Source organism: Corythoichthys intestinalis, chromosome 17, assembly GCF_030265065.1.
Source record: "Corythoichthys intestinalis isolate RoL2023-P3 chromosome 17, ASM3026506v1, whole genome shotgun sequence".
Lineage (NCBI taxonomy): Eukaryota > Metazoa > Chordata > Actinopteri > Syngnathiformes > Syngnathidae > Corythoichthys > Corythoichthys intestinalis.
The window spans coordinates 39429287-39450005 of record NC_080411.1 but is presented as its reverse complement, the minus strand read 5'-3'; the positions used below and the strand labels follow the sequence as shown (position 1 = coordinate 39450005).

Here is a 20719-nt window from a genome sequence, read left to right as displayed (position 1 = left end):
CGATTGGTTAAATTATGTGATGGTTTGAGTGGGAGGAGAGGGATCAAGAGATAAGTGAACGTATAATGCCATCTGAAACGCCCTAAGCACCCAGATCATCTCAGAGCAGCTTCATACCTCAAATGTTTTTGTGACATTGAGATTTCTGCCTGAATTAATTATGTAAATCAAGCCCAATGGTGTTTTGTTTCTTTTTGACAAAACTGCTCACATTTTAAATTGTTTTCACAAGTTCATGTATGAGAGTGGAAACATGTTGAGACGCCTCCGAGCCCGCAGCAGGAGTTTGTTCCCTGGCTACAAACCCGGCAGCCGAACTGTAGCCTTCAGGGAACCAGACGACTTTGTGGATTTGACCAGGATCATTGTAAAGCCATGGAATTCTATGCAGGTCAGTCAACTCTTAAAGTTGTTTTCAATAATGCAATGAAATTTACTATGTTGTAATGAGATTTGTTACCGTGCATTATGTGGACCACTTCATAACGCAACCTACAAAAGTTGCATATTATCTCTGCCAATTGTACAGTATTAAATAACCTTTTATTAAATTAGAATTGAAAATGCTCCTATTCAGTATTTTGAGTTATTGTCACTGTTCCATACTTTGAAAGGCAACAGACAGCTTATAAATGATTTGCCGTTGTGCCATTTTAACCTAAATATTGTTTCAATAAAACCAACTTGAAAAATCAACATGTAACATTGACTAGTGTGGTGATGTGGATTAAGGAATGATTTGCTTTGTTGCATACTGCTTCAAAAGATTCCTCTTGTTCACATTGGCATGTTTTGTATAGGATCTAGGCAAGGACATCTATGATCTTTATGCTGAGGATGAAGAGGAGGATGCATCGCCCCCTCATGTGCTGCTTTCTCCCGCCAAGCACTTCACACTTAACATCAATGTTGGTGGAACTGTAAGTTCTTTCAATATTTCTCTACATTACCTTGTAATAGCTTACACAGTAAAAAATGTTTTTTTTTCCCTATTTATTTTCAATCATTTTAGCGATGGTGATCAACTGAATTCAAAACATTAATACCATGTGTTTTAACCCTTTCAGGGACAGGTCAGTCGACAAATATTCAAAAGATAACCCTTTATAGTGACCATTTTTTGTAATTGAAGAAAACTTAAATTTATTATTATATATCAGTCAAAATGCATTGGATATCTATGGCCGACAATGGCAGCAAGTGAGTTAAATGAGTGCCCTGTAAGGATTTATAAAAAAAAAAAAAAAAAGTGAAAGGGTCGAGTAGGGTAGTTACACTGCTGGCCAAAAGTATTGGCACGCCTGCAATTCTGTCAGATAATGCTCAATTTCTCCCAAAAAATGATTGCAATTACAAATGCTTTTTACTTATTTTGCTTGCAATGAAAAAACACAATAGAGAAAAAAAAAATCTAATCATGATCATTTTACACAAAACTCCAAAAATGGGCCGGCCAAAAGTATTGGCACCTTCCACCTAATACTTGGTAGCACAACCTTTAGACAAAATAACTGCGAACAAACGCACCCGTTATCCATCAATTAGTTTCATACAATGCTCTGCTGGAATTTTAGACTGTTCTTTTTTGGCCAACTGCTCCAGGTCTCTGAGATTTGAAGGGTGCCTTCTCCAAACTGCCATTTTCAGATCTCTCCACAGGTGTTCTATGGGATTCAGGTCTGGACTCATTGCTGGCCACTTTAAAGGTCTCTGGTGCTTTCTCTCAAACCGTTTTCTAGTTCTTTTTGAAGTGTGTTTTGGGTCATTGTCCTGCTGGATGACCCATGACCTCTGAGGAAGACCCAGCTTTCTCACGCTGGGCCATACATTATGCTGGAAAATTTGTTGGTAGTCTTCATACTTCATAATGCCATGCACACGGTCAAGCAGTCCAGTGCCAGAGGAAGCAAAGCAACCCCAAAACATCAGGGAACCTTCACCATGTTTGACTTTGGGGACAGTGTTCTTTTCGTTGAAGGCCTCGTTTTTTTCCCTGTAAACTCTACAGCAGGGGTGTCCAAACTTTTTGCAAAGGGGGCCAGATTTGGTGCGGTAAAAATTTGGGGGGCCGACCTTGGCTGACGTCCTTTATGCCGAACAATATATTTAAGCAAATTTTAGCAAGCCATTCTGTGTGTCGCATTTGCTTTAATATTTTTTTAATTAATAATTTCAACAATCTCGCAACTAACCTTTGTGGCATTCTCTTTCGACTCTCGGGCTCTTGCGAAATACTGCTGCTGTGAAATTAAACTAGCTTCAAATTGCTTCAATTACTCGCTACGTATCTTCCCTGTAATCTTGTCGTACATGTCAGCGTGTCTTGTTTGGTAATATCGCCTCACATTGAACTCTTTAAAAACAGCAACTGTCTTTTTGCAAACGAGACAGACAGTTGTTGCGTATTTTAGTGAAGAAAGTCTAATTTCCACCTATCCTTGAACCGTCTGCCGTCGCAGTCAATTTTTTTGTTGTTGATTGTCGCCATTTTAGAAAATTGGTAGTAAAGGGCCACACGGGGTAATGTTGATTAGAGTGCTTCTGACTTTCGTTGTTGATTGTCGCCATTTTAGAAAATTGGTAGTAATGTTGCTTAGAGTGCTGCTGCCTTTCGTGGGTAAATGAGGAGCAGCATTTAGTGTGTAAGATACTTCATATGCTGATAGCAGTACTGCTAACCAATTTATTAAGTCTGTGTGTGGGCCAGACGTAATTGATTTTATGACAGATGCTGGGGGCCGGATGAAATTTGACCGAGCCGGACTTTGGATATGTCTGCTCTACAGTATGTTGATGCCTTTTCCCAAAAAGCTCTACTTTTGTCTCATCTGACCAGAGAACATTATTCCAAAACGTTTTTAGCTTTCTCAGGTAAGTTTTGGCAAACTCCAGCCTGGCTTTTTGATGTCTCTGGGTCAGAAATGGGGTCTTCCTGGGTATCCTACAATAGAGTCCCTTTTCATTCAGACGCTAACTGCTAGTACGGGTTGACACTGTTGTACCCTTTGACTGCAGGACAGCTTGAACTTGTTTGGATGTTAGTCGAGGTTCTTTATTCACCATCTGCACAATCTTTCCTTGAACTCATCAATTTTTCTTTTCCGTCCACATCTAGGGAGCTTAGCCACATGCCATGGGCTTTACACTTATTGATGACACCGCGCATGGTAGACACAGGAACATTCAGGTCTTTGGAGATGGACTTGTAGCCTTGAGATTGCTCATGCTTCCTCACAATTTTGCTTCTCAAGTCCTCAGACAGTTCTTTGGTCTTCTTATCTCCATGCTCAATGTGGTACACACAAGGACACAGGACAGACATTGAGTCAACTTTAATCCATTTTAACTGGCTGCAATTGTGATTTCATTATTGCCACCACCTGTTGTGTGCCACCTGTAACAGGTGCTGTCAATTACACAAATTAGAGAAGCGTCACATGATTTTTCAAAGGGTGCCAATACATTTGTCCGGCCCATTTTATGAGTTTTGTGAAAAAGGATAGTTTATTTTTTCCCATTCTCTTTTGTGTTTTTTCATTGCAGGTAAAATAAATGAAGATATTATTACCAAAGCATTTGTAATTGCAATCATTTTCTGGGAGAAAGTGAGCATTATCTGACAGAATTGCAGGGGTGCCAAATACATTTGGTCAGCACCGTAGATGTTTCCTCATATTTTTTTATTTTTTTTTATTTTGCAGTTGTACCACCTGCCCTACAGGTTAGCTGTCAGGTACCCCAAAACACGGATTGGCCGCCTTGCTACATATACAGACCATAACAAGAAGTTGGAACTTTGTGACGACTACATTGTCCGCAGCAATGAGTTCTTCTTTGACCGGGACCCCATCATTTTCCAGAATATTTTCAACTTTTATAGGTATAACAATTTGGGACATGGGACCAAATTAAAGTAAAAAAAAAAAACCTCAAAAGACACCAGACCACTGTTGGAGTGGAATTTGACTTTTGTAAGGGGGGGCAAATGTTGACGACCTTAAAATGCAGTGTCAGCAATAGGACTAATTTTAAATATATATGGCGGAAAACACTCAGGTGACTTGAAGTTCCGCTCTGAGACCCCCAATTTGGCCAAATTTCAAAATGGTCTCAAATGCATGTGTGATACATCATTGAAAAGCTTAAAATCTCAATTCGGGGGGGGGGGGGACAAAAATTTTGAACAGGAGGGCATTCAAAAAAATTAAACCCCTAAACCCTAACTTGAGGTGAGAACATGAGAGAGCATAATTGAAGACATCGATTTAAACGAGATATTGTTGCGTACTTACCTTGTTTCGATCCAAAAACTCTGTGTAGCAGGCCTCACAGAGTGTCAAGACACAGCTGTGAATGGCCACAACGGGACTTTGGGGGGATTTTTTGGGTGAAACACGGTAATATAACAAGGATCGCAACGCAGAAATCGCACACATTAAGGGGTGGTCGAGATTTAGTTTTTCAACTGTTCACCCTTTTTAAAGTTTTTTTTTTTTTCGATTTTTCTTTGTTTGGATCAATTATTTTTCATGTAAAATATCGGGGAAAATGCGACAGTCACAAAAAAATACAATTAAGTGACAGTTATGAGGTCGATATCTGTGAAGTATTTACAGACACTATTTTTTTCATTGTGACGTAATTTGTTTAAAAGTTATGCGAGTGAATTTTATAAAAAAACATTTTTTTTTAACTAAATATTAAACGTTAATTAAGCTAAAATGACAGACATTTTAAATAAATATAATTACTTGGTGGGTTAAAACAAAATATGTGTCTGTAAACAGGGGTCTCCAGCGTAAAATGGACAAATTAAAAAGTTTGGGGGCTTAATGCGCCATGAAACTGCTATGGCAGCATATAGACATATTGTTCTATCAAAAACAACAGTTCTTTATGCTTAAAATACAGCAGTTTATCTTAAAGAGGGGTGCAAGAGCAGAAACTGCTTTTTCAGCCTTGCCTGTGTTTTCTGCCATATACTGTACATCTCAACACTGTTCAGTCCTCAGTTCACGCTCAGTTGTTGTTGAAGCTTTTGAAAGCTTAGGTTTAAAGAAATTCTAAATATCCATCTTGCTTCCTCAGGTGTAGTTTTGGCTAAGAACAGTCTCTAAGATGTTAGTCACATGATCTGTTTGAAAAATTATTTTGACCCATTGTGAAATACTTTGTAGGATTCTTGTTCACTTCATAAATTTTTGTTTTCATCGTTTTACAACTATTATGGATAACATTTTAACGGCTAGGTCTTTATTTTAAAGGGGGATTTTTTTTTTTTTTTTTTTTTTTTAGTGTCAATGGTTAGAGTCAATGGTGCCTGCTTGGCATGCCAATAAAAAATATTAACAGATCTAACATATTCAAATGAAGTCAAAATGACGATCATTGTTCAAAATACCCCTGTGGCCAAAACGATGTCACACAAACTGCCGGCATTAATTTCATTCTGCAGGACTTTTTTTTTTTTTTTTTTTTAATTCGTATTACGACCACCACAGAGAGAAGTGCTTCTGCCACTCGTACCTAGTCTGCTGGGGAGTCCCTTTCGCTCCCACAAAAAAATCAGTGGTGAAAAAAAACGATGTGATATCACTCCGCCCTGCTTACATAGACAACCTGTTCCCTGCAGAGCTGCTGGATTACAAATATTTCTTTTCATTCTACAATTATTGACATGAAATGGTAAGTTTTAATAACTTTATCCTGAAAACAGCCAACACTATTGATTGCAGGGGTCATCGGTGATTCTCATGCGTGCATAATGTTGTTTTTTATTGGTATGCTAAGCAGGCACCATTGACTCACGCTAGCTTAGCCACTTTGGAGCCCAGAAACTAACAAATAACAAAGTGCACGGAATTTGTTGAAATCAACTCCACCAACTAATTAAACCCCCGCTAACTAAAAGATTAAGCTTTATGTTAAAAATTCTGAAGTTCCCCTTTAAATTCATTTTTAGGAAACTCAATTACATGCAATGGCATTTTTCGGCCACCAGGGAAGCACTAACATCCCCCTGGCCCCCCTCAATCTCCGGCTATGAGACCTCTTGTTTCCTTTGCCCAGTACTGGGGTCTTGTGGATTAAAGATGAACTTTGCCCCCGCAACTTCCTGGAGGAGATCAACTACTGGGGCGTCAGGATCAAGAACAGCCATCGCTGCTGTCGCATCTCATTCGAGGAGAGGCAGGACGAGCTAAACGAGCAGCTAAAAATACAAAAGCAGCTGATGGCGGAGGTGGGTCCGCTTTTTCAAAGAAATTGTTTCCATTTTTTAATAGCAAAAATTTCAATTGCTAAATCAGAATGCAACGTAAAGAAAATTATTTGGAAATATGTTGACGAGATAATCCTGCACCATCATTTTTCTGGTCTTGATCTGGCCTTCTGTTCTTTCAGAAAAAGATCCAATAATTAGTAACAGAATAAACGGATAAACATGTTTATCAAAGATAACTGATACAATGAACCTCACCTTGTGAATTACACTGACAAAGAAATGTCATCTACTCCAATCCCCCTGCATTACTGCATTTTACTTGCCTCACGTGTGTGCTGAATTACTTAGTGTGTCTGACCTAAATCAGTTCTCTTCTTGGCAGATGGCATGTGGAGAAAAGGCTTCTTCTTGGCATACTGTTACCAACATGTCATTGTTAACCCTTCGTTCATTCGCTCCTCCCAGTCAAAATGGTTTAGACGTCTCGCGCTTTCAGTGGCACATGAGCATTCAGTGTCAATCTTCCTGGTTTAAAGGAATTGAACTTCTGTTGCCATTAGTTGATTATGGACAAAAAGGTAAGTCTATAAAATACAATTACTCATTTTAAACAGATAATATATGCATAATTGCTAATATTACAAAAGTCACTAGCTCTATAAAGGATTAAAGGTCTTTAAGCAGTAATGTGAAGTAAGGTTGGCCAACCATGTTTTTGAATAATATCAATGGCTAAACAGTTATAAGCATTTTTTTTTTTTTTAACGCAACCCTTCCAGATTCTTTGTTTAACCCATAGCAACGCCCTTGACAACGAAAATGCTTTTCTTCGGTAATCTTCAGAAATTACGTCACACCGGGAAGTGCGAGGGGAAGTGCGCCATAGAACAGTATTGTTTGTTGCATTGCTTCTCTGCAAGATGCCACGGCGGTGTGTGGCGATGTTTTGTTCTCACTCAAACGAAAAGTTGTATGAGTGGCCAAAGGATAGCAGGGCACGTAAATGGACATCTTTCGTTCGCACGAAGCAAATGAATTTCACGCCATCATCTAGTAGTGTTCTCTGATGCAAACACTTCGAAGATGCCTGCTTCCTTAACCCTTTAACACCGAACATGTCGGCAGCGACGCGTTTACGCATGTCGTCTTTGAAGCTTCGTCACGCTGTAATTACGTCATCCACGTGCCGCTGGTTGGTCTCATTTGAAAGTGCGGAAGTTGATGTCCACACCAGTTTTTATTTGAAGTCAATCGACCAAGAAAAACGGGAGATAATGTCATTTGAGTTTTATAGTTTTAATGCACTCATAAATATGCATTAAAACGCTGCATGGAGCATGTATCTATCTCCATATTTCCATCATTTGTCCTTTTTCAAAACCGAAAGCAGCACAAAAGACTACATATCCCAATCCCCAAGAGCTGTTGTGATGTCAAGAAGGACAAACCGAATGTGGACATTTTTAATAAATTTCCGAGTGAGGCGCCAACTAAGGAAAAGGAGGCATGCGAAGCAAGCAACGGCCGGTGTTGTGCCGAAACACCTGTTGGATTGAGCGTTTCCCTTTGAAACGTGCAGAATGAATCTAAAACTAAATTTAGCGCAAGCTAACGCATTATTTCATTAACTCAAGGAAGAAGATGAGCCGTATTTGTCGTTGTTTTCCTGGGATGAGCTGGTGTCTCGGCAAGTAGAAGTGACAGCAGCGCTCAAATGGCGAAAGAGTAGGCTGTGTGACGCTGTGTGTGACGCAGCTCCGTGACCTGTTCATTCAGAAGCTTTATTGACTGCGCAAAAAAAACTTTATTGGGTCGTATGCCAAAAAATTTGAATTGAACTGAACTACTTGTCAATATTTTTGAAAATACTTTTTTTTAATGTTATATATATTTTTTCTTCACTATAATCTTTTCAATTTTTATAAAGATGAGTGATCGAGAAGCTTGATTGCATGTACGTATATACTTTAGATAAGGTGATGGGTATAATACCGAACTTCACAAAGAGATATCCCCCAAACCCTTTTTGTGTTAGATGATCTATATTATTTTTTTCCTCACTATTTTGTACTGTATATAACCTGTTTTGACCGTAGTATACGTAAAGGCCAAAAACGCCTATGACCATACTTGCTGTTTGTGTTGAATTGTCAAACATAAAAGTATTCAATCTTATTTTTTTCTATTGAATGTTTATCCTAACAAGTTGAATAAATATTATCAAGCTTCAAAACGGTTGGTAGAGAATGTTTGGTTGTCAATGGGACATCAACATTACAAATTTTGAAAAAAATATTAAGGGATTTTTTTGTCTTTTTGATTCCAAAATGTGGATTATAATTGGTCAGTGAAGAAAACAACAGTTTGGACATGAAGTTCAAGGTGTCCTTAAAAAAGGGACCCAACTTGGCCATTGTGAACAATTTTTTCTTTGAAATATAAAGGCAACATCAAATGCATGCAAATTCGGCCAAAATAGGCTTAGGTGTTAAAGGGTTAACCGGTCTGCTTATGATCAAGGTTTTGCCAAAAAGTAAGTTTGATTTTTGGATAGATGACTGATGACTTTGTCAAAGCAGAGCGGTCAACTGTTGTGGAATGAAAAGTATAAGCTAGCAACGTTAGCCGAAAGTTAACTCGTGGCATTCCCCGATCATAGTTGTTGTTGCTGCGTTCGCTAGGTTAAGCGTATTCAAATTGTGCGTCATCTACGATCTTGTCCGAAAGGGTTAATCCACTGTCAATCGAGAAACGGGTCGTGGATGTGCATATAAGCGGGTCGGCGTCACAGTAATTCACGGTCACATTGCAGTAAGAGACACACACACCACCGGTGTGTTTGTGCACATTTATTTGTATTTGTATGTATTTCCACCTTCATGCTCCAAGCATTGCATTGCATTTGTACGGTTCGGCGTTTCTTTCACGGTGATCGCTTGATAGCCTTCTAGTTTGTGTTTTACGTACAAGAGTCACTGACAGGTGACAACAACATGCGTGTTGCTTTTAATGTCTGGCAGCGAATCAGCGAGCGCGCAGGTCACGTAGTGAATCATGGGAAATGTAGTATTTGTTGGACAATGTTTAATTACTTTAATTGTGACCCTATTTGGCATGTTATGAAATTACTTCATATTACTGCTTTAAGTGTAAAAAATAAATTACCCAAAATACTGTAGTCACTTTCGCTACAGAAGGTCTTAAGTGCCATCTTTTGATTAGCTGTCCCTAAAAAGGTTAATCACACAAATCCTGGCTCTAATAATTTGTCATACTATGTTAAACTTGAACATTGCTGACAGACTGTTGGTTATGATATTGGTCATCATATACTACTTTGGTATTTTGAGTATATATTTTGTATGCAGTTAGTATTTTTTTGATCAACCCTCGTGAGGAAAAAGCGGCATGGAATATGAATGAATGAATGAATATCAATATTTAAACCTATAACAAAGTTCCACATGTCAAGTTTATGCCGTCAAGCCCTGTTGTCTACCTGTATCAAAGTTCTGTATGAGGTATTAAATCTGTTTAAATGACTCATGTTTAAATGGCTACTCAAACACAATGGTACCTCTACTTACGTATGTCTATTTCTGGGTTAAGACGCGCCTCTTGTTACCAAAGAAATTTCAGGATACGATAGGCAAAAATACAGTACGGCTGGTTGTCGCAGCTCCCAGAGTTTACTGAATGTAAAATACCTGATCTGCCATTGGCTATTGCCTAGCATCCCTGGCATCCAATTGGCTAAGAGGGACCACTACGGTTATTGTACAGTGGGGAGAACAAGTATTTGATACACTGCCGATTTTGCTGGTTTTCCCACTTGCAAAGCATATAGAGGTCTGTAATTTGTATCATAAGTTCTCTTCAACTGTGAGGGACGGAATCTAATACAAAAATCCAGAAAATCACGGTGTATGATTTTTAAATAATAAATTTGCATTTAATTGCATGAATTAAGTATTTGATACATCACAAAAATCGAACTTAATATTTGGTATAGAAACCTTTGTTTGCTTTTACAGATACCAAACGTTTCCTGTAGTCCTTGACAAGGTTTGTACACACTGCAGCAGGGATTTTGGCTCACTCCTCCATGCAGATCTTCTTCAGAGCCTTCAGGTTTCGGGGCTGCTGCCAGGCAACACGGACTTTCAGCTCCCTCCATAGATTTCCTATCCTGTTCAGATCTGGTGACTGGCTAGGCCACTCCAGGACCTTAAGATGCTTCTTACGAAGCCACTCTTTAGTTGCCTTGGCTGTGTGCTTCAGATCGTTGTCATGCTGGAAGACCCAGCCACAACCCATCTTCAGGGCTCTCACTGAAGGAAGGAGGTTGTCAGCCAAGATCTGGCGATACATAGTCCCATCCATCCTCCCCTCAATACGGTGCAGTCGTCCTGTACCCTTGGCAGAGAAGCAGCCCCCAAAAAATGATGTTTCCTCCTCCATGTTTCACGGTTGGGATGGTGTTCTTGGGGTTGTACTCATCCTTCTTTTTCCTCCAAACACGACCAGCCGAGTTTAGACCAAAAAGTTCAACTTTGGTCTCATCCGACCACATGACCTTCTCCCATTGCTCCTCTAGATCATCCAGATGGTCAGTGGCAAACTTCAGACGTGTATGGACATGCACTGGCTTCAGCAGCGGGACCTTGCGTGCGCTGTAGGATTTTAATCCATGATGGCGTAGTGTGTTTCCGATGGTTTTCTTCGAGACTGTGGTCCCAGCTCTCTTCAGGTCATTGACCAGGTCCTGCCGTGTAGTTCTGGGCTGATCCCTCACCTTCCTCATGATAAGTGATGCCCCTCGAGGTGAGATGGTGCATGGAGCCCCAGAACGAGGCAGATTGACCGTCAACTTGAACTTCTTCCATTTTCTAATAATCGCTCCAACAGTTGTTACCTTCTCACCAAGCTGCCTGCTTATTTTCCTGTAGCCCATCCCAGCCTTGTGCAGGTCTATTATTTTATCCCCGATGGCCTTACAGAGCTCTTTGGTCTTGGCCATTGTAGAGAGGTTGAAGTTTGTTTGTTTGAGCATGTGAACAGTTGTCTTTTATACAGGTAACAAGTTCAAACAGGTGCAGTTACTTCCGGTAATGAGTGGAGAACAGGAGGGGTTCTTAAAAAAGAACTAAGAGCCGAAATATTTACTAGTTGGTAATGTATCAAATACTTATTTCATGCAGTTAAATACAAATGTATTATTTAAAAATTATACAATGTGATTTCCTGGATTTTTTTGTATTAGATTCCGTCCCTCACAGTTGAAGAGAACTTATGATACAAATTACAGACCTCTACATGGTTTGCAAGTGGGAAAACCAGCAAAATCGGCAGTGTATCAAATATTTGTTCTCCCCACTGTAAGTCTATAAAATAATACAATGATTACTCATTTAAATAGATAATAGTATATGCATAATTGCTAATATTACAAAAGTCACTAGCTCTATAAAGGATTAAAGGTCTTAACGTGTAAATAATAAATTACCAAAAATACTGCAGTCACTTTCTCTATAGAAGGTTTAAGGTCTTAAGTGCCACCTTTTGATTAGCTGTCCCTAAAAAGGTTAATCGCACAAATCCTGGCGCTAATAATTTGTCATACTATGCTAAACTTGAACATTGCTGACAGACTGTTGGTTATGAAATTGGTCATATACTACTTTGGTATTTTGAGTATATATTTTGTATGCAGTTAGTATTTTTTTTTTTATCAACCCTCGTGAGGAAAAAGCGGCATGGAAAATGAATGAATGAATGAATATCAATATTTAAACCTATAATAAAGTTCCACATGACAAGTTTATGCCATCAAGCCCTGTTGTCTACCTGTATCAAAGTTCTGTATGAGGTATTAAATCTGTTTAAATGACTCAAACACAATGGTACCTCTACTTACGTATGTCTCTACATACAGAATTTCTGGGTTAAGACACGCCTCTTGTTACTAAAGAAATTGCAGGATACGAAAGGCAAAAATACAGTACGGCTGGTTGTCGCAGCTCCCAGAGTTTACTGAATGTAACATACCTGATCTGCCATTGGCTATTGCCTAGCATCCCTGGCATCCAATTGGCTAAGAGTGACCTCTACGGTTATTGTATGTGTGTATCCCAGCGTCATCTTCATTCGCCCCTCGTGTTCCGACAGCTTTACATCAGTGTATTTACTTTTATTCTTTACTCTATCATCGGTTTTTTACATTATGCACAACTGATTTTATGTTTATTGTGCAATAATCTAATTGTACCATGTATTTGTTACATGTTTTGATGGATTTTTCTGCATTAAAAAAGATTTATGTCTGAGTTTTGAGGGGATTGGAACGAATTAGGTTTGAACAGACGAGATATCATTGACATGGTGAAGCTTGTGGTTGAAACGCTAATATTAATGCAATAAATTATATAATGATGAACAATTGTCAGCCCCCCAGACTGTTTAGAAACCACCATAACGTCCCTGTATTTTCTAACCCTGAGCAGTGTTTATCTACCGTCTCCTATAGGTGGAGATAGTTGCAATGGAGGCAAATGAGGCCTTGTATCAAAACATGGCCTTTGGACACACCCGCTGGAAGATCTGGAACATGATGGAAAAGCCATTCTCCTCTGTTGCTGCCAAGCTCATGGCTGTCGCATCCTCCATTATTGTCCTGATCTCACTGGTTGCCATGACACTGAACACCGTGGAGGAAATGCAGTACAAGGGGCGAATGCGGAAAAGATACTACATCCATCCCTTGAGGTGAATGAAAATTTATAATTTATCATGTCTGATTTTGTGTTACAGACAGCATCTGGCCAGTTGAGCGGCAGGTTCTATGGTGAACATGTGGAGACTTTCTGCATCTCCTTCTTCACCCTGGAGTATGTTCTCCGCTTGCTGTCAACTCCCAACATCAGAAGTTTTGGACGCAGCGTCCTCAACTCAGTTGACCTGATCGCCATCCTGCCGCACTACTTGCAAATGGTTCTGGAGTGTTTTGATGAAAAGGACACACACATGGATTCTGTAGACATTGAGACTGTGTCACGTGTCGGAAAGGTAATGCAACGCTTACTGATTACGATATGACTTAACATTGAGAAGAAAATAAAATTATTAACCCTTTCAAGCACAAATTATTTTTTACCCTAACATGACAGGTCTCTCATGTTGATTTGCCCCTCCCAGTTAAAATAGATTGGACGTCTAGCGCCGTCAATGGCACTGAAACGTGAGCAGTCCTCCTGGTTTAAATGAATTCGATGTCTCTTAGCATCAATGGCATGCAATGAGTTAAATACTATGAGGAAAAATTTGTTTCACTTGGGGCCGTAACCAGTGTGCATTTGTTATTACATTGCATTAATAAATTTATAAATACAACTAAAAACTTTTACAAAATATATTTTAAATTCCCCGGGTTACGAATGAGTTCCGTTCCTACGCTGGCGACGTAACCCAAATTTCCACGAAAGTCAAAATTAACCCTTTAAGTACCCCCTAAATACCCCCCAAAATCTCAAAATAACTATCCAAAAACATGTGTCATTTTACAGTGAACTAAGCTCTGAAATGATGAAAAAAACCTTTTTTTTAAACGACTGGAGACAAAATAGCAGACGAGAATCCAGCATCTTAAAGTCAACATCCTGTAAGTCGGTTACATTGTAACCTGAGGACTAACGCGGTACCTCGACATACGATCACTTCGACACACAATCTTTTCGACATCCGACGTAAAATTTGATTCGCCATTTGTTTCTACGTCCGATGACATGCTCGAAAAACGACGATTCATGACAGCACCGCAGTGCGTTTTCCCGCAAGACGGGCGCACGGCGGATTTTCTTGTGCGAGAAATCAACGTGGATTCCAAGAATGCTAGTGCAGGTGGTGAAAAAAGGGAAAAGGTGAGGCTTACTATTGAAATGAAGATGGAAATGATAGAAAAATGATCGTGGTGTGCACGTCCGTGAACTGGCTCGACAATATGGTCGTAGAATGTCAATGATCTCCACGGTCTTCCTCTGACCTCTGCCAATCTTTTAAGTTAAGGTGACAATAATTATTGTGGTAAAATCGCCAGCTTCTCCAGGTTTTTAATCATTTATTTCAGAACTTGTACAACACAACATGCCTGCCGTCCGCCGCAGCTGAACAAAGTGAAAGTAAAAAGTCCTCCCTCACCTTGTCAAGTCAGCCACAGAGTGCGTTCAGGTACACCATGCAAAACACATCCGGTACAGTAGAACCCGATCCGTTACATTACAGGTACTGTATATTATTATTGCAATTATTATATTAATATTCCGATTTTTATTCATACTCTCTTTGTTTTGCTCTGTGTAATTGCTATTTGCAATAGTACCAGCAGCATTTATTAAAGATTTACTGTACGTTTTCAGGACAGCACGCAAAACACATCCGCCACATTAGAACCAGAGTCATTAATTACAGGAATTATTACCATACTGTATCATTATGATAATAATAATAATTGTTTTTATATGCACAATTACCATTTGTAATATTACCATTAGTATTTATTAAGGATTTAGTGTAGGTTTTCGGGCTGTGGAACGAATTAATGGAATTATAATGTATTCTTATGGGAAAATCCTGCTCGACATATGACCATTTACAACAAGGTCCTGGAACAAATTAATTTCGTATGTAGAGGTACCACTGTACCTGTAACTTTAAATATTTTTAACCCTCTGATGCATGAATTATGAAATCCTTGGTCAACATTTTTTTCTGGTGTGTTTTTATTCCTCTTAGTTTCCTATTTTTCAAAAATATATTTTTATTTCATGGTTACATGTCCAATCCAGTGGATAGGACGATGTACAGTGTAAATTTACTATCAAAAATGAATTAACTTGTGTTCTATTGAGAATATAGAAAGCCTTGATCACTTCCATGCTTACTGCAATGAACATTCTTACCCAATAAGTTTGGGTAGATTTCAACACTAAGATCACACTTTATAGGCCTGAATAAGAAAACCAATGACAATTCTAGTTGTGACTACTACACCTAAGCACCGAGGTCTGGCACATCACTGAAGATGGATGGAAAATTTGTTAACTGCCATATTATTTGCTTCTTTTGAAGTCTACAAAATAATTTCTTTAATTTAAAATTATCAATCCTAAAAACAGGGACGCAATTGTGTAACGTGTTCAAAAATATACTGAGGAATGATGTCCACTTCATTGGACACATGGTTAATAATAAATTTCCATAGTATACACATATTTCATATTCCAAACATATTATCTTTCCCTAGATGTCATAATACGGTGATCCGTCATTTTTCAACCTTTTTTTCCCCCAAGTATAATTTAAAAAAATTATTATATATGTTAATAAATGGCTTTCAAGCACTTCAAATGTAATAATTATGATGTTTTAAACATGTTACTGTCCCACCAAATTATTTTTACACAAAAATAAAGTACTGTAGTAGAAAAATGCTTGGCTTTATTACCGTATTGGCCCGAATACATGACGGCCCTGATTATAAGACGACCCCCCTCTTTTTCAAGACTCAAGTTTGAAAAAAGACTTTTTGAACACCAAATTAATTTTTATACAGAAAATAATAACAATACATCCGAAACAAATGATTATAACAATATATTTGAGAGAAAAAGCATGTTATTTTGCCTCATTCAAATCCTAATATCTGAACATTTAAATATGTAAACTAAAGTGCAATCACATTCGTAAATGAATGGCTTCTGGTTTTTGAAATGTAAATAAACCTTGTGGGTAAATAAGATAATAAAAATAAATAAAATATAAAATAAAATTTAAAATGTAAATAAAAATTGTGATAAAACAACAAAATTGCAATAACTGCATTAACCATCAAAGTGAAGTCTAACTGCAACTGTATTCTTGAAACAAATCTGAATAAAGAAAAACATTGCATAAAATAATGCAACCTGGTTAAACTAAAAAGAGTAGCTGAGATCTGTTATGACAGAACATCGCTTCAATGATATCTGGCGCCATCTAGCGTTGTGAATGGGGAGAGTAGCCAAGATATGTCATGACAGAACATCGCTTTAATGAAATCTGGCGCCATGTAGCGTCGTGAATGGGTATAATGTCTAGAACGCAAATATAAGACGACCCCCTCTTTTTTCAGTGTTATTACAATGCAAAAAACACCGTCTTATATTCGGGTCAATACGGTAAATGCTTCGTTAAGTGAGTCCACTCAAACTGCTCCCTTACACACAATGAGTTGCCACAGCAACTGTTTAAGTTAAACCAGTGGTCTCCAAATAATTCCACGCAGTGGGTGCAGAATTTCACTCCAACAAAACAAGACCACACCTTTTCACCGATCTGATGTTTCTTAAGTGTAATCAGTTGATTGCAGCCAGGTGTTGCTTGTTTTAGTACAAACCACATTGGTTAAAAGGTCTGTGCTTGATCGGTATGAACAAAAACCAGGACCCACAGCGGTCCTCGAGGACCGGTTTGGAAACCCCTGAGTTAAACTATGATTGACGCATTCGGTGCTTTGAAGTCAGCGGCTCTGGCAAGATCAAACTCAAACATTTGTCAACATCGTTACCTTTAATGAGCAACTCCAGTGCACAGGCTGACGAACAAAGAGCAGGGGGAGGGAGCTAGGGAGCGAGAGTGAGACTACGCAATCGGCTCGGGACATCTCATTTGTATTTTTTTTTAGCCGGGAGAGGGTGGGAGGGAGCGAGAGTGAGACTACGCGATTGGCTCGGGACAGCTCGTCTGTTTTTGTTTTTTTTTTTAAATTGGAAAAAAAAGTCCACGATGGACTGAGGGCCCTAAGTCTGAAGCGCGAAGCAGTGAAGGATTACTATATGTATATATATAAGGGCTGTCAAACGATTAAAACATTTTAATCGAGTTAATTACAGCTTAAAAATTCATCTCAATTCAAACCATTTATAAAATATGCCATATTTTTCTGTAAATTATTGTTGGAATGGAAAGATTAGACACAAGATGGATGTATACATTCAACATACAGTACATAAGTACTGTATTTGTTTATTATAACAATAAATCAACAAGATGGCATTAACATTATTAACATTCTGTTAAAGCGATCCATGGATAGAAAGACTAGTTCTTAAAAGATAAATGTTAGTACAAGTTAGAAATTTTATATTAAAACTCTTAATGTTTTTGGTTTAATAAAATTTGTAAAATTCTCAATCAAAAAATAAACTAGTAGCCCACCATTTTTGTCAATAATTACACAATGCTCATGGGTGCTGAAGCCCATAAAATCAGTCGCACCCAAGCGCCAGCAGAGGGCGACAAAACTCCAAAAAACACAAGTAACAAGTGGACGTTGCACTGGGCTGTCCTTTTCATCTGTTTGAGCGGGGCATGTGCGTTGATTGCATCAAATATTTTAACGTGATTAATTTAAAAAATTAATTACCGCCCGTTAACGCGATAATTTTTTACATATATATATATATATATATATATATATTTTTTTTTTTTTTTTTTTGTACCACTGTAGCTCTTTGGGCATAGAAGTATTGACAGGATATGCCAGCTATGGTCGACACGGTTGGCAGATTGTCAGAGGATATTTACTTGCTCTGACCACTGAATTGACCTCAATAGAGAATGGCAGCAGAGAGCACTCTAAAGCAGGGGTGGGCAAACTATTCCACAAAGGGCCGCAGTGGGTGCGGGTTTTTGTTGCAACCCATTAAGAGGACACCTTTTCACCAATCTGCTATTTTACACGTGCAATCATTTGATTGCAGTCAGGTGCTTCTCATTTCTGCTGAAACCTCATTGGTTAAACTATCTGTGCTGGGTCAGTTGGAACAAAGACCAGGACCCACTGTGGCCCTCGAGGAGCGGTTTGCCCACCCCTGCTCTAGAGGTTGCTATGAAGTTAAACCAGGGGTCGGCAAACTGCGGCTCTTTAGTGCTGCCCTCGTGGCTTCCTAGAGCTTTTTCAAAAATGCTTGAAAATGGAAAAAAATAGGGGGAGGGAAATAATTTTTTGTTGTAAAAGGGTTTCCGTAGGAGGGCAAACATGATTCTGTATTAAAGAGAAAGGTATGTTTCAGAAGCTGTCCAATGTAATGACCATTATGCACCAGAGGCTTAATGGCCATAAATATTCACTTGCTCTTTATAGAGCTAAAGGTCGTAGGCTATGCGTACTTCTGAATAGCTGTCCACTGTAGTGACTACTGTCCCTATATTGTGTTCTTTCTGCAGTTAGGCCAAGTCCTGAAAATCATGCGATTGATGCGGATCTTTCGGATTCTAAAACTGGCTCGTCACTCAACAGGCCTCAGAGCCTTTGGCTTCACACTGAGACAGTGCTACCAGCAGGTCACGCGTCCTGTGTTCTTACAATGGATTGCTCCTCAGCGGGACAACTTGAGACCTTATGTATGTATGTGTCTGTTTAGGTGGGCTGTTTGCTGCTGTTTATTGGCATGGGGATCTTTGTGTTCTCAGCCATGGTGTACACTGTCGAGCATGACGTTCCCAACACCAACTTCACTTCCATGCCACTTGCATGGTGGTGGGCTGCTGTGAGTCTATACCTTTTCATGCTTAACATATTTGTCAGCCGGTCAAACAGAGTGGCAAACTTCAGATGAAGGAGCTATTATCTTTGTAACGCCACAGGTCAGCATTTCCACAGTGGGCTACGGTGACATGCTACCAGAGACCAACCTGGGCCGCGTCTTTGCCTTCGCCTGCATCGCCTTCGGCATCATCCTCAACGGCATGCCCATATCTGTGCTCTACAACAAGTTCTCGGACTACTACGGCAAGCTCAAGTCACAAGAGTATGCAGCAGTCACCAAAGCTCGCGGCGATCTGCAGTTTGCGCGAAGGGCAGCAAAGAAGTTAGCGGAATGTTATCAGTCAAGAGCGTCCCGACTGCAGTGTCAATTCGTTAACGCAGCAGAGGGGAAAGCTTTTGGAGTCTGTCAAGGCCACACACGCTCGTAACCTGACGCTAACAGGACACGTGGACATTCATCCCTATAATCTATACCCCAAAGTCAGACATAAGGAGTGGTGAGAAAGATTGTTACAAGTAAGACCGAACTTCTACCTCTGTATAATTTGACAGAGTACATTTGTGACCTGATATCTTTAACAGTGGTCTGAAAAGTACCAGCCATGACTTTCCAACTTCCACTTTTTAAGTCTAACTGCGTCACAATATCTTGAATGGGAACAAGATTGTGCGTCAGGCGTATCCAAACATTAGATTGAGTGCATGCTAAGAGTACACGTGACGTGACAGAGATATGCTGAGGAAGCGAGTTAATGTGTCACTGAGGCAAGCCAGTGTGTGCATGTTGGCGTCAGAGGTGCCAACTGACCAGATGGAATATTGCGCAAGCACCCGTGTGAGGAATTAACATTCATAGTAATCAAACCATTTACACAGTTTTCGACTACTGTGAATGTTAATCCTCTTCGTTCTAATAAGATGTTGACATTAACAAGGGGTCAAGGTGAGACCCCTAACACTGAATACAGTGGTCCCTTGCTACTTCATGTTTCGAACTTTTTTTAATTACAAAAAAACTGAGTATTTTAAAAAATGCAAAGATGTGTACATAGATGTACAATTCATTGTTTTATACAGTATATATGGCGGAAAACACAGACAAGACTGAAAAAGCAGTTTCTTCTCTTGCACCCATCATTAAAATAAACTGCTGTATTTTAAGATAAAAGAACTGTTGTTTGATAGAACAATATGTCTATATGCTGCCATAGCAGATTCATGGCACATGAAGCCCCCCCGATATTTTTAATTTGTCCGTTTTATCCTGAAAACCCGTTTACAGACGTAGCACAACCGCTTTTGTTTCAACCCAGCCATAAAATAAAGGTAATTAATTATATTTATTATTTGAAATATGTCATTTTTAGCTTAGAATCATTAATTGATTTCTAATATTTTGTTTAAAAAAAAAAAAAGACTTATTATTCACTCGCATATTTCAAACTTTTAAACAAATGGCGTCTGTAAAAAAAGTCAGATATCTACCTCATGACTGTCGCTTCATTGTATTTTTTTTGTTACTGTCACATTTTCTCCGATATGTTAGATGATAAATAATCGATCCAAACAAAGGAAAATTGAAAAAAAAAAAAAAAAAAAAACGTTTAGAAGGGTAAATATATGAAAAAGAACATCTCGACCATTCCATGATGTCTGCGATTTCTGCATCATAGTTGTATTTCCATGATGTCTGCGATTTCTGCATCATAGTTGTATTACCATATCTCACCCATAAAATCCCCCCAAAATCCAGCTGTGGCCATTCACAGCTCTCTTGACACTCAGTGATACATGCTACATGGAGTTTTTGGATCAAAACAAGGTAAGTACGCGATAATATCTCGTTAAAGTAATGGCATCAGTAATTCTGCTCTCGCATGCTCTCACCTCCAGATAGTGTTTTGCTGTTTAAA

At 38.9% G+C, this 20719-nt stretch overlaps 1 protein-coding gene across 1 annotated transcript; it reads left to right on the top strand.

Annotated features, from left to right (window-relative positions):
* Positions 1-99: 99 nt before the first annotated feature.
* On the top strand, positions 100-19925 carry kcnv2a (potassium channel, subfamily V, member 2a). Its single transcript, XM_057818809.1, has 9 exons — positions 100-391; positions 801-920; positions 3702-3880; positions 6070-6241; positions 12750-12954; positions 13038-13288; positions 18485-18601; positions 18682-18807; positions 18905-19925. Exons 1-9 carry the CDS (start codon positions 236-238, stop codon positions 19232-19234), a joined length of 1656 nt encoding a protein of 551 aa, XP_057674792.1. The 5' UTR covers positions 100-235; the 3' UTR covers positions 19235-19925.
* Positions 19926-20719: the final 794 nt, after the last annotated feature.